This window comes from Mycteria americana, chromosome 1, assembly GCF_035582795.1.
Source record: "Mycteria americana isolate JAX WOST 10 ecotype Jacksonville Zoo and Gardens chromosome 1, USCA_MyAme_1.0, whole genome shotgun sequence".
Taxonomy (NCBI): domain Eukaryota; kingdom Metazoa; phylum Chordata; class Aves; order Ciconiiformes; family Ciconiidae; genus Mycteria; species Mycteria americana.
The window spans coordinates 64,269,450-64,283,430 of NC_134365.1; the positions used below are offsets into that span (position 1 = coordinate 64,269,450).

General features: G+C 37.1%; 1 protein-coding gene across 1 annotated transcript in view; it reads right to left on the reverse strand.

Annotated features, from left to right (window-relative positions):
- Positions 1 to 253: 253 nt before the first annotated feature.
- Positions 254 to 13,981, reverse strand: part of TRIM24 (tripartite motif containing 24) — a 66,027-nt gene continuing 52,299 nt past the window's right edge. Inside the window, exons 12-19 of the mRNA XM_075503176.1 lie at positions 13,483 to 13,618; positions 12,271 to 12,343; positions 10,716 to 10,884; positions 9,838 to 10,151; positions 6,845 to 6,977; positions 5,347 to 5,421; positions 3,772 to 3,921; positions 254 to 2,673 (exon numbers count right to left, since the gene is read on the reverse strand). Coding sequence (XP_075359291.1) covers positions 2,464 to 2,673; positions 3,772 to 3,921; positions 5,347 to 5,421; positions 6,845 to 6,977; positions 9,838 to 10,151; positions 10,716 to 10,884; positions 12,271 to 12,343; positions 13,483 to 13,618 — 1,260 coding nt within the window. The 3' untranslated portion in view covers positions 254 to 2,463. The remainder of the gene's footprint in view (positions 2,674 to 3,771; positions 3,922 to 5,346; positions 5,422 to 6,844; positions 6,978 to 9,837; positions 10,152 to 10,715; positions 10,885 to 12,270; positions 12,344 to 13,482; positions 13,619 to 13,981) is intronic.

Here is a 13,981-nt window from a genome sequence, read left to right on the forward strand (position 1 = left end):
ATGCTTTCTACCTGTCCTGTGAAGTGAGATGAAAGACTCTTTACTACTAGTGCTATTAGTAGTGACATTCCACACACACACACACACAAAAAAGAAAAAAAAAAAACCAAGCCCCAAAAAACCCAGAGGAAAACGGCCACCATTCAGTGGATTGAGGCAAAGGGGGGGGGAATACACAAAGTAGATATGGTCTTTGCCATAGCAGCTTGAAAGAATATAGTACTTTCCTTTAAAAACCAAATAGCATTCCTCAACTATTTGTGCGTCTGCATTAAAGTAGTTAAATTTAACATCTCAAACCTCATTGCAGTGACAATTTCTGAAGATTCTTAGGGTGACATTCAAGACCACAAAATGAAAGTTGAGTCAGATTTTTCCAGTGGATTATTTAAACAGAGACATTTTCAAACAGTTTACAGCAGACAGATAAGTAACTGGACTGCAGGAGTACATCGACGCTCCCCTCCCCAGTATTTTCCACTGGGAGAACAACTTGAGTGTGAAGCTGTATGGGTGTCTAACTTCACCTCTACATGCACTAAGCCTCCTAATAAATCTGTGCTTGCAACTTCCAGTCAGGAGAAACACACAGCACCTTCCTCTGGGAGCACTGTTACGCTTGGTGACAGGGTATCCAGGACTTTGAGGCATTGCTAGATCTTTAAGACTTCAAACGTTGCAATGGCAGTGCCTCTTGTTTCTTAAGTCTGTGCTACTGTAGTGTGCACTGATCACACCTGTTTTGTTCGAATGGTCTCCCTCACCGTCCTGTTCTGCTCCTTCACCTCTCTCCCTTTTTTTCTGGTACTCTGGGATGGTAAAACTCCTGCTACAAGCAACTCTCTTCAGGTAATAAAAACCTTCCACAAAAACCAACCCCAAAACAAACAAACAAACAAACAAAGGAAAAAGGGAAAATAAATGGTTACTCTGGGTACCTTAAAAATCAACCACATGATCATGGCATTTCAAAAGCTATGTCAAAGGCCTGCTGCAAACACAACTGAGTGTTCTTTTGAAGTGTCCACTATGTTTAAGTGTGCAGTGCCACCCTACAACAAAGGCAGGTGGGTAGGATCTCATCTGGTGAGAGGCAAAAAAAAGGCCTTTTTCTGAGTGCATATGTACACAGCAGGGAGGCAGAAGCAGCACTCGTATCTAGTCTCTTCAATGACCTATTCTATCCACAGCACTACATCAGTGCTACATAGCAAGTCAAAAGCAGGCTTGTGTACACTCGGATGTCTTCACAATTCCATCTGCAAAATTCTGGCACAATCAGAGCTCAATTAATCCAAAAGACTGCCTGCTCTCCCAAAAACTCATTTTCATTTAAGATGACATAAATGAAGGGTATAAACCAATAGCTGGAGCACCCACATACAAGTACTTCTTTAACTCTGCAATCTCTGAGGACAGAAACAATTATCTATACTGTTGTCAGTGCTTCTGGAAAGTAGACAGAACAAAAAAAGGTAATTTGTCCTCACCTTCTGGTGATTTTAACAGGGACAGATGAAGGGTTGAAGAGCAATATGTTTCTTTTTTCTCTGCCTCTTCAAACTTCTGTACTTCCAAGTGAATAACGATGCTAGTTGCATTCTGACAATAACATATTTAGAAATTTGGAAAAACAACAAGAGCTTGTGGACAGAAAGGATGCTTTTTTCCCCTCTCTAAACATACACAAAGACTGACTGATAGTTGCAAGCAAACATTTTTCCCCTCGAGGTTTTGCCATCAACTCCATTAAACAGAGGTACATCAAATTCAAGACACCTGTTAAACAAAATAGTACAGGAATACCATTGTTTCTTGCTGGTGGTGAGAAAAATGGCACAAAACAAAGTATTCTGTCCTTTACTTCCTCCATTAAAAACTCTCAAACAAATTCCTTTTTTTTTCTTTTTTTAAAGTTAATTTTAATACACTCTCCCTTACACTTTAAAATTACCGATAACTTCTCTGGGGGCAACTACACTTTAATTGTACCAGTCAGTATTCCAGGACAATAATATTACACCATCTGTTTTCATGGCTTGTGTTAAATACAGTACAAAGAAATCAAATTATGGCCAGCCACATGCCTTTGGTAAAATTAAAAGTCTGGTGAGATCACATTTTCTTCAAACTCAGAAAGCCACATGTTGAACCCATGTAATGTTTTAAAGTTCAATTCTATACAAACTTCCTTTCTTCCTCAAAGTAAAGTTAAACAGCTGTCAACCCACGCAAATGGCAATTTCTGTGCTGCTCCAGAAGTATGATGAAAGTTTGGAACTTCAGAGAAGCTCTCCACATGCCTTGATCTCCATTAGATTTGTGTTTCAGACAAGGGGTAGAAAGTCTAGTAAATATCCACAAACCTACAAGTCAAAGCAGTCATGATTTTTCCCCTTTTCACAATTAACAGTGATAAATATTCTTAGTTTTTAAAAAACGTTCCGTAGTAACACATGCGGCTCATTTAAGCAACTGACGGTCTTCTCCTTTGAGGCGTTTTTTCCGGGGCTGTACAAAGTCATCATCTGAGTCATCAGTGAGTTCTGGATTATCTTTTTCACTCTGGCAGTTGGGTTGTACAGGGAACTTTCTCTCAGGATAAAGGTTCCTTAGAAGTTCTTCAAAGTATGCTTCAAGTTTCATGCCGGCATCAGCCACTTCTGAATCAGGCTGTCGGGTGAATTAACAATATCAATGCATCACAAAATAGCTTTATACTTAGATCACATTAGGTCTTTTAGGTGCTCTTACAAACTACAAAAAAATCAATCAGCAGTAAGAATGGCACCTGTGGAACACATGGTCCCAAAAAGCACAAGCCTCCAAAACAGAGGGTGAGGGTAGATCTTTTGGCCAACACCCCCAAAGACTTTTTTCTTTGATGGATTATCACAGAATCCAATTGCAAAAGCCATACTGCCTGGGTTCTGAAAGCTATATTATAAAGAGATTCTAAAAACTTAAATCCTGACTGAAACAAACAAAAAAAGAAGTTGGGTTATGCTGTGAAATATATAGGTATGCCTTCAGGGTGTTAAAGTGTTTTGGAATGACTGCTTGAAATGCTAGAATTTCTCTAGCTTACAGACCATTTTTAATTACGGTGAAAATATTACTAGGATAGACAGTGATTGTAACATGGAAGACTAGGCAGTCCTACAGTCAGTCATAGCCACCATGGCTGATCGGTTTCCTGAAGCAGAGGTCACCATGGCAGGAAGTATTCCCAGCTATCAAGGGTGACTGGATGAGAACCCCACTGAGGCCACTTAGAGAAGCCTTTATTCCCAGTGGAATTCTCTCTCATTTTGTGGCCCACTCAGTACCTGCATCCCTTTTTCACCATGTGTTCCGTTATGGGCAGTGAGGGATAATAACAATCACTCAACATGCAACTAGAAAGCATAAGGGTGAGTACAGACTTCCCAGAATGAAAATCCCACTGAATTTAAGATTTGAGGCAAGGAGGATTAAACGAATTTTTAAATCAAATGTCCACCATTAACCTCTATGATAAACAATTGTCCTATTCTTTACCTGCTGTCCTGCCATTCAGCTAGCACGTTTTTTACAGTCCTCTTTCCTTCTATGGAAGGATCTACACTACGCAGTCATCTAACACCACAGTAGTTTCAAATGTGATCTATGTTTTCACTGCAGAAATTTATTCACAAGAATAAATTCTTGTGTTGTAAGTTCTACCCCCACTACGGTTTTACTGAAAGCAACTAAGCCTACAAAACCAGATAAAGTATCTACTTTTCTAACCTCATTAAATTCAGCACAGTTTTGGAAAATCAGTCTGAAATCAGCCACAAAATCTTCCGGCTTTGTGTAGAATGAATTGGTCACTTCAAGTCTTTTCTTGATGGTTGACAAGTCCATAGGCTTTTTGATTATTTTGTAGTAATCAGGAACCTAAATGGAGAATAAAAATTTTTACTGAATGCAGTCATGTTCATTACTTATTGTTTTATAAACCTTTAGCTCTGAGGGAGAGGGCAAGATTTAGTCTCATCTTCAAAGTACAATTCTAAGATATAAGAATTGTACTTTTAACATATGTGCAGACAGTTTCTGGAGTAACAGTGACATATGCTAGTTTTGCTGGCTAAAATATACTCCTCCCAATGCCTATTTTAAAAGAAAACAAAAACAAATATAAAGCTCACCTACATTGATGACATACGATAGAGCAAATGATTTGGACATTATTTTTGTATGTAGTCAAATAAGTCATCTATTTAGTTTCCCTCTCAAGACCACCATATGATAACTCTGGCAAGCCACTCAAACAGAGGCAGTACATGGGTTGCTTAAAATGAATTTTGGTTATGAAATGTGTCTTTGGAAATGGTGGCAAATTTCAGAGATATCAATGATTTTGGCATCTCAAACTGTGGTTGTAAGATTAAGATTTATTCTTTCTTTTAAAAGTAATCAGAAAATAAGAGATTAAATCTAATGATAGCATTTTTATACTTTTTTCCTAACTAGATTCACATTTTAAGAGAAATGCTATAATTCCTGAAATATAGTAATACATGACCATTATATGATTAATCAATCAATCTATCTCTTTTGTTCTTTCTTATTATTAAACTCTGTGGAATGTTCTTCAAAAGAAGAAATTTTATTCAAATGGAATAAAAAGGGTGCATAGGAGCATATTACTTAGTGATGAATTCTTTTCCCACTGACTTGTCTTTAAGAACATAAAAGAGGTACTTTTCATCTGATCACACTGGTAGCTCTTTTTGTATATCCTTGGACTACAATTTGCTTGCCTTTTTTTTTTTTTTTTTTTTTTTTTAAATAGTAACAGCACACAAGTAACTTTCTGCCCTCCTTCCATTGTCTAATGCACCCAGGTATTGTTTACCATTTAAAACTAATAAACTTTGAGCTAATAATAAGAAATTCAATTTCATATTAGTATTGTGGAGTACTCAATTCTCAAAATCAGGTAATTTTTTTAAAAAACAAACATAACCCAATTCACCTTTTTAGCGATATCACTCAGCATTGTGAAATCAGCAGACAGTCTTAGAACTTACTTTTTGTGTCTATTTTTGAAGTATTAAGTAAAATCAGTTCTCAGGGAATTTTGCTAGTAAATCCCCTTTCAACCCAATGCTTCAACTTTTAAGTCCCCTTCAGACAGTTTTAATAAAATTTGTTATGTAAATATAAAATAAAAATTGTTTTCTAAAACCACGTTTAATACACTCAGTGTCTGGGAAACTTGACTTCTGATAATGGACCATGATTGGACATAAAAATGTCACTAGAAACACGCCAATTATGCTACTAACTTAAAATGGAAAGAAGTGAAGTACATACCGTGGGAGGAACTGGATCTTGAAAAGCAAGACTCATTTCATGACAGTAGAGGTATAGCAGCAGTCTTTCACACTTCTGTGTCAAGAAAAATAGATACTCAAGTAATTAGAGAATCCTACTTGATTTGATCTAAAATGACAAACTACAGAAAATACCAAACAGATGCTCAGTACTCCCCCAGCCCCTAAGCAGAAAAGTGAGCACAGAAACTGTATTTGGAAGCAAGCTTAACTGTCATAACCAACGGCTTACAGTATCCCTTCTCTGCAACAGATATGAACTCTCAAATGCATGCTATGAAACCTCATACAGTTACTAACAGTGTTACTCAGCATTTGCTGAGCCCAGCACACATTTCAGGGAATAAAAAAGCATGCGTGGCTCTTAGTGCTTTACAAATATTCAGAGATATCAGTAATACTTTTCCTGATCTGGGTATAACTGCTCTGTAACTGCAAAGCCTACAGTGCTTTTTGTTAGCAGTGGGAAGGAATATCTTTTCTTTGTTTATCCAAATATATTAAACTGGATCTTGAGCCTTGAAAGAGATTCTAAAAATAGTTTTGTGTGATTTTACGCTTGCTGATCCTTTATCAGAATATTTACAGGATTTATAACTTACATTTTTATAACTTACATTTAAAGCAAAATACAAACAGAGCTAGCTTTTTTCCTTTAGATAGTAGCACATGTAAATAATGGTTCTACAGGTAGGCTAAGACCCCAAATAAAACACTAATTTCAGTGTATTTACACAAGCTGCCAACTGAAACCAAGTAAAACACTGCTGAAAGTTTCCAATAGAGTTCAAAATCACTTAAAGAAAGTTTTAAATCAGAATAAAACAACTACAAAGAAATAAGAAAAATCAAAAAAGGTAACCCCCCTCAAAACCTCAAGAATCCAAAAGATTCTGTCAAGCAGTTCAACTGCCTGCTCAAAAGCACAATTTCTTTTCTTTTAACTCTGAGGTTTAAGGGAAAACCAAAAGTTGGAGACCCATTGCTCGCTTTGTAGCTTTTCCACCAGAACATTCAAACCTGCAAAAGGGTAGCAGTTATTCCCTGAGACTTGTGTTAAACTCTGCAGGATCAGTACTGCATCTCTGTATGTCTTCATTGTGAAAGAACCACCTTAATTTTTTAAAAGGATGTGACAAAGTGCTTTAAAGACTAAAACCATTGCTTGATAACATCAATCTATGCCAAACTTGGAAAGCACAAACAAAGAAAAAAATTCTCAATGCAAGGTCACTGTGTACGAGAGCTCTGTTGGAAACAGCACTTGATCATTCCTAGAACACAGTCCCAGTTCAGAGCACCAGATCACAAACACTTCTCAGACATTCAGAATGTGTTGTTCAGCATGTTTACATGAAGACTGCTATGATCTCAGAGCTATTTAAAAAGTTAATTCTCCTTTTTTACCATCGCTTTTTAAAAGATGCATACATTTCAGAATACAAGAAGCAGCAAGACAGTACTCATTTTATCCTTACCCTACGGTCTATCGGTGCCAAACCCACAGTGTCTTCCAATTTTCTTTTTTCAGAGCTGTGAGTGGGTTTATCACAGTCATATTCAACTTCTGGCTTGGACAAATCCCGACAGAATGTACAAATCCACTCTCCACTAAAGAAGACAAACAGACACATTGAGCTCAGTGATGTAGCACACTCTTGACAAAAGGCTTTCCACATACTTCTGGATAAGTTCCTCATTTGTGGGGTGTTTTTTTCTGCATCGTGTGTTGTTTTGGTGGTGGTGGTTTTTTAAATACTACAAAAGGCAGAGATTGCTGGCAAAAATGCTTTATTAGAACTTTGTTTCCTTTGTAATGGCACTGGTGTCATTTATGGTGTCATAACAGAAAATGGCTTGTCATAATAGACAAATGGTGTCTACCTTTGTTAGTACTGAAATGTTTCACTTGAGCTCATAGGATTCAACCAAAGCACTATTAAGAGTTCTGTTTGCTAACTAAAGAGAGACTGAAGGAATCATATAGGCCAAACAGAAGGAAAAGTGTTAGTGTTATATGGCAAGAACTATATATTCTCTCCACAAGCTTGACCTACAACATATTACTACTCTATATAGATTACCCTGGACAAGGTTTTTTTGAAAACTGGAAATTCTTCACTCCCTAAAACTTTCACATGTTCCCGATTTTATCAGCTAGTTTAGGAAAACCCTAAAAATGACAATGTAAGAGTATGACAAAATTAGTTCTGCAAGCTATGTTCACTGATTCTCTAACACAATTTGTGAACCTCAAAGTTTTGAAAAACCTATGAAGAGTCTGTTTCTAACATAGTTCTCCACAAACAAAGAAACTTGCATGCTTGCAGATAACCACAAGAGGGCTGAATTGTACTTCTTACACAGTAGACAGAATTCAGCAATAACCAGTTATGAGATCTAACTGCGTGTATTTACTCAGAGGTATGTTATAGTAAGATCTTTGTAAATGGGAAGTAGTTTCTGCAGCACCTTTTAATTCATTTCGACAGTACGGCAGAAGACTTTCCAAGTTTAAAAAAAAAAAAAAATCTTACTGTTTTTTGTTTAGAGTAATCCAAAGATTTCCACCATCTGCTAACTGTAGCATACAGTAGTGAATAATGGGCATTTTCCTTCAAAGAGACTTTTACCTTCTACTGTCTTAACTTGACAAGAGTTATTGATATGACAGTGTCACCACTGTGCCTGGACTAGCACCAGAGAAATGACGCTGTAGATAAACAAAAATAGATACAGGCCATGATCTAAAGATCTTATGATACAAGAAAACAGGAAACGTATGAAAGATGGAGGAATGATACATTTAAATATCCAAGAATCAGGAAGAGTGTGGTGGGTTGGAGTGAAGGAAAAAAGATGCAGTGACCTTGTGAATCTGTAGGGGACATTGTTCTACCCACCTGAAGCAAGAACAAAAAGCAATCATGAAAGAAGTAGTATTATCATGACATAATAGTAAAGGAATTGTTTTGTGTGTTTGAAGGAACTAATGCTAAGAGACCAAAGTTTGTTAAGCAGACTGTTACAGTTGCAAAAAAACTCCCCACAAAGATGAGAACAAAAACCTGATACATCTGAAGCCGGGAGGAAAATTAAGCTAACTGTGGTTCTGAAGTCCAGGAAGACAGTGCACTTGTATTATTATGCATCTTTACAGATCTTGAACACTTGTCAGAAAAGTTGTTTTTGGCTCCCTTGCCCCCAGACATCATCATCTCCGTTTCCACAGAATGATCCAGTAAAAAAGAGAAATTTTAAAGACTTATTCTTGAAGCTTTAATTTTAATAGAAACAAAGTCTTGTAAATACATAGTTATCTACCTGCTTAAAGATTATTTTTTTTGTTGTCAGAAAGGCACAAATGTTTATTAGTTTAAGTGCTTACTGTACTTTACTGGGTTTTGCTTATGGTACAAAGCTGTAACATAGCATCATTTTATTTAAAAAAACCCCAAACTGTAATTTGAAATTTCAAAAGCTAAAAGAAACATTTTTATGTGCCCTATCTAGTGACATTTAACAGAGTAGATATGCTTGCAGAAGTGTGCTTGTTCAGAGTAGCACAGACACGATCAATGTACTATACTAAGTTGCTATCCAAACGTTTTACACCAGCAAACTATGCTGATATTTAATAAAAACACCTAATATTTATAAAAGCATTAAACAATGAACATGTTATGACAGATGGTTTTATCCTTTAATACTAATAAGCTTATTGCATGGCATTTCCAAGTTGGAACATTGCAAAATGCCATTTATTTTAATCAGACACTAATTTCAGATGCAAATGCCAGTAATGCTTATAACAACAACCTATTTAAGACTGCATTTTGAAACTCAAGAAACTGAGTAGTTGTTTTGTAACAGCCAATCAAGAAAGCCTACTTGCTTGTTTCAACATTGAAGAAGGTGTTACTACAAGATGTCAGTCACGACATGCCAGGCTTGGAGTGAAGCCATGTTTAGCACTATAGTAAATAATATATTTAATACCATATTAGCTTAGATTTTTCTTTAAGTTTATTATTATTGTTATTATTATTATTATTACTATTACTATTATTAAAGAAATGTAAATCTTTTATGTCATCCTTATTATTATTATTATTATTATTACTATTACTATTATTAAAGAAATGTAAATCTTTTATGTCATCCTTAAAACATTTTATGACAGATTGGTAATTCTGTGGCCCAATTTTAATAATAGATGCCCTTGATGTAAGTGATCTTGCTTAATTGCCAAATAAGTGAAGAGTTTTATTATTGTGGCTGCAAATCTGTGAAGTTAAACTGGAGTTTCAATGCAAATTCTGATTTTCACCAATTAACAAAACTTCTGGATTCAAGACTTCAAAGAAGACACTGCTTCCTTCGAGGCTGAAACTTCTTGTATTGGGTTTCACAATACAAAGCTTATGTCTTTTAATGCAAGTATAGATGGAATTGAAGGGGACATAATTACCTTGGAAAGCTCATCAACGTAGGGACATGACAAGAAAGATGGAATACTTTGGGGCACTTCTCACAGCAAAGGAGCTCCCCTCCATTTTGACATACTGCACACCAGTCTTCATTGGGATCATCCTCTTTTCTGCCCTCCCCAATGTGGGGGGGGCCTATCCATCCTGTCTTCCCACTGGATGTGTTCTCCTGCAGTATCCCTGGTTGATCATCTGTGCTGTCCGGTGCATCTGTTCTTAAGACAGCTTCATCAGAAGTGGAATTATGATTGCTATCTAACAGCAACGAAGTAAGTATGCTTCTTGAAAAGGTGGCCTGTAAGAAGAAACAAAGGAAGTCAGATTATAATATTGATGTGAATTTACATGAACCTAACAACAAGTAAACTGACCAGAATAACAAATTTATATGCAGGCAGCCATACAACTTGCAACATGCATGCAAAAATTACTATTGTACTATAGCATCAGGCAACTAAACACAAGAAATCAGCTATGAAAGGCTATTTACTGCTCACTGCTCCACTAATAACAAACAAAACTAATCTTTGATGCCCCAAAAGCCTAGCAACCTTATTCATGTATATTACTGCATTATGATTAGAAACACTTCCTAGCACCACGTGAAAATTTGATGTTTGCAAGCTGTTTTCTGCCTTCCCAGGTTTTCAATGGATAAAAGCAGTCTGATCGCACCAGTTAATTAATTGAATTGGCAGTAGAGCTAGTTTGATTTTGAATTTCACCTCTTCCTTTTATTTAGCTTTTTAGTTTTCCCCTGAAAAAGTCCCCAATAGAATATTAGTAAATTATTTTATTCCCCATAAATGCAAAATACCCTCCAGCAAAAAGAAAGGAGATCTTTATAATTTAATATTACATTCCGAGGCCGGGATTCCTCATCTGTTTCTTGCTTCACTATAACAACTGGGAAATCAAAGTTCTCATTTGGTGCACTCGACTCCTGTTTAATTCTGATCGGCTCCAACATAACAACCGGGACTTTGTGTGTAGAATCAGCTCCTGGTGGCCTGCTGGAGGAGCCAGAACTGCAAATGACAGAAAGAGGCAGGAAAAAAAGGAGATTAAGAGTCAGAACTGGACACCTTTTGTAAACTGATGCTTTCCGAGACCTCAGGATGCTAATCCATTTTGCTTCTTTGAATCCTGAGCACTGCAGTATTGCTTTTATAGAATACAACACCCAAGTTTATTTCCTTTCATGTATATTGAAAAGGCATTACAAAAAGGGAAAATTTTAATGGCGCAGTTCCAGAATTAGAGAATTACTCATGGTTTTACTTCCCATTAGTGCAAGATTTGCAAATAATCTCCGTTTCTTTTAGGTCATACACAAAAAAGCACTTCCACTGAATATCATCCCAGTTTGGAGGAGATGCAGCTGCATTTTGGGGAAGGCCAGTGTTTCTCCAGAGCCTCACTGATCATTGGAAACCACAAAGCAAATAAGCCAGATAAAACAGATATTTACATTATCTTGGAAGAATTTCTTACAGCCTTGCAGCTCTACCAAAACTGGGGCCTTACTTTTAGAACTAGATCTGTCTTTTTTCATGTGTGTAGTCATAATAGGATGAGAATGGACAACCACACTCAAAAATACCAGCTTATGATTATTTTTTAATAATAATTTAGAATTTTAAATCTAACAAAATTAATTCAAGCAGCAGCAGATAGAATCACATTTTTTAAATGCAAGTAAAAGACTCCTCAGACAAACATTTAAACAGTTCTTAAGAGTCCTTCACAGCATTTACTGCATAAATGGAATGGAGCAAAAGGTATTCTATATTAAAAAGCATCTGCATTTCCAATTCAAGTAGGATGAATGTCATCTGATTTTTCTCTGCATGAAAAATTAATCTCATGTCAGATGTATGCTCTAATTTATTGGAACACATTAATGGATCTGCACTCTTCAAACAACATTGTGTAAATCTATTTGTTCATTAATATTCCATCACTAAGGGATAAAAACATTTGTGTAGACTCTCAGTAGATATCTAGTGCTCACTTAACCAACTGTATTATGGCAGAAAATTCTTAATAACCCTCTTTGTAACATCAGTTCCTTAAATCCAAAGTCATTTATAGTTCCATGAGGACTTTCAATATGTAACTTTTTCCTTTAGCTGATTTTTCTGAATTTAAAACCTAATTTGGAATTGGCATTCTTTTAATAATGCCAACCTAGCCATCTTTTACAGAGTTAATACATTTATAGATGTGCTATTAATACATTCAAATGAAATTACTACTTTTAGAATGCAAAGAGTGCTGTAATAACCATCAGGCCTGGCCTGTTCACAGAGAAGGTGAGGCAAATTGACTCCGATATGGATTAATGAGAAGAGACTGAGGCATGTTCTACAGAGGTGGAAGTTACATTTTCTTCTCTCCCACTCTTTCCTTACCTCTCTCTGCTCCCAACACTGGAGGCACTGGGTGAGCGAATTGGAGGGTGTATGTTTGTCACACTGACTCCTCCTAGGACAGAAGAATCAGATTAGAACAAAACACAGGTCTGTGCCAAGTCTGAGATGTGACTCGGAGAAGTACACAGGTCTTGGGGAAAATTTCTCCTGCAGTGTCATTTATTTAACCCATATCTCATTTAATACAAATTCATGAGAGGATGAGAAGCATCGGGTAATAGAGGGAAGGAGAGGACTAAAAAGGGGCCCATTGCATGTAAGCAGGCTGACCCCTCCACCTGATCACTGCAGTTTGTTTTGTCTTACTTTATTAAGTTCTAGCAGATCTCTCAGCAGATCTGCTAGGAAACTTTAAGCCAGATGGGCTGGCAAGTAGGAAGAAGTATGGGGGCCAGATATGAGAGAGAGCAAAGGTCTGGGGACCAGATAGCCAAAAGACTTGTGAAGGACATTTTTGCTGAGCATTGGTCCTGAGAAACCAGAGTGGGCTGTTTGTGCTGTCTGTGAATGCATTATCCACCCGTCTCAGCTAATCTGCCCAAGCGCGTGAACACCATGCGAGTGCACAAATGTTGCACAAGTGCTTATTGGGAATTCACGCTCACATAGCCTCACTACAGGGGAGACTGGGAAATGGGAGTAAGGAGCAGCTGCTGATTGCCACCAGGCATGGTGACAGGAATCCCCTGGGTCCTTCCAAGTCCACCACATTTAACTACCCATAACAATAACCTCTCTGGTCAACCTGTGCCAGTGCTGCACTACCATTCTAGTGAAAAAGACTGTCTAATATCCAAATTGAACTTCCCAAGTCACCATTTGTAGCCACTGTCTCCTGTTACATCCTATCTTGCTTTTTCAAATACTTGTCTCCTATCACAGCTTCTAGGTTTTAATTTGGTGTACCCCTAAGAGTGACGTTTTTCTATGTATTTCTATGCAATTTGCTAAAATATGTTATGCTTTTCCCTCCACATTTTTAAGATCTGGCCACTTACCTTTGTTGACAATGCTAAAATATTGTCTCAACTTTACCTCCTACTAGGGCTTCTACAACTTTGCCTTCATTTTCATATTTCTCATCTTTGGTCTAAAATAGAAGTAACTAATTCTGATACCAGTGTTAACAGTGTCACATTAGATTTTTCCATTACACCACTTTAACAGAAAATTGCACCACATTCCAATTACCTGAGAGGCCTGGTGATGGTACTGATGAATTTGGTGACTGCACAGTTCGGTTTGAAGGGGGTTTTGGCTGATTCTGCTCTGCAGTGCCATCCTTCCTTACAACATTATCCAGTGCGATGTTTCCTGAACAATCAATCTAAAAGGTGGGGAAGAAAGGGGAAGCAGTTAGTGTTGGGAGGGGAAAAAACCCACAACCCTCCGCCACAAACAACAACAAAAAGCCACCCCATGCCTCTGCCATTCTGTTATTTTGAAGGTGAAGACCAAATGCATTTCACCTAACTTTAGCCATCCAAAAAGTGAGGTGGTTACTTTAAAACAGGTCATCTTGCTTCCTCTAAAAAGAAAAGAAATGGCCAAATCTAGACATCTAGTGCTTCATTTTAAGATCAGATGATTCTGTAAGTGCCAATTTTTCTCCATCAGCTACAGAGAAGGCTTACATCAGACAGGTAGCTTTCACACACTGAAGTAAGAGATGAATTTTTATCTCCACGCC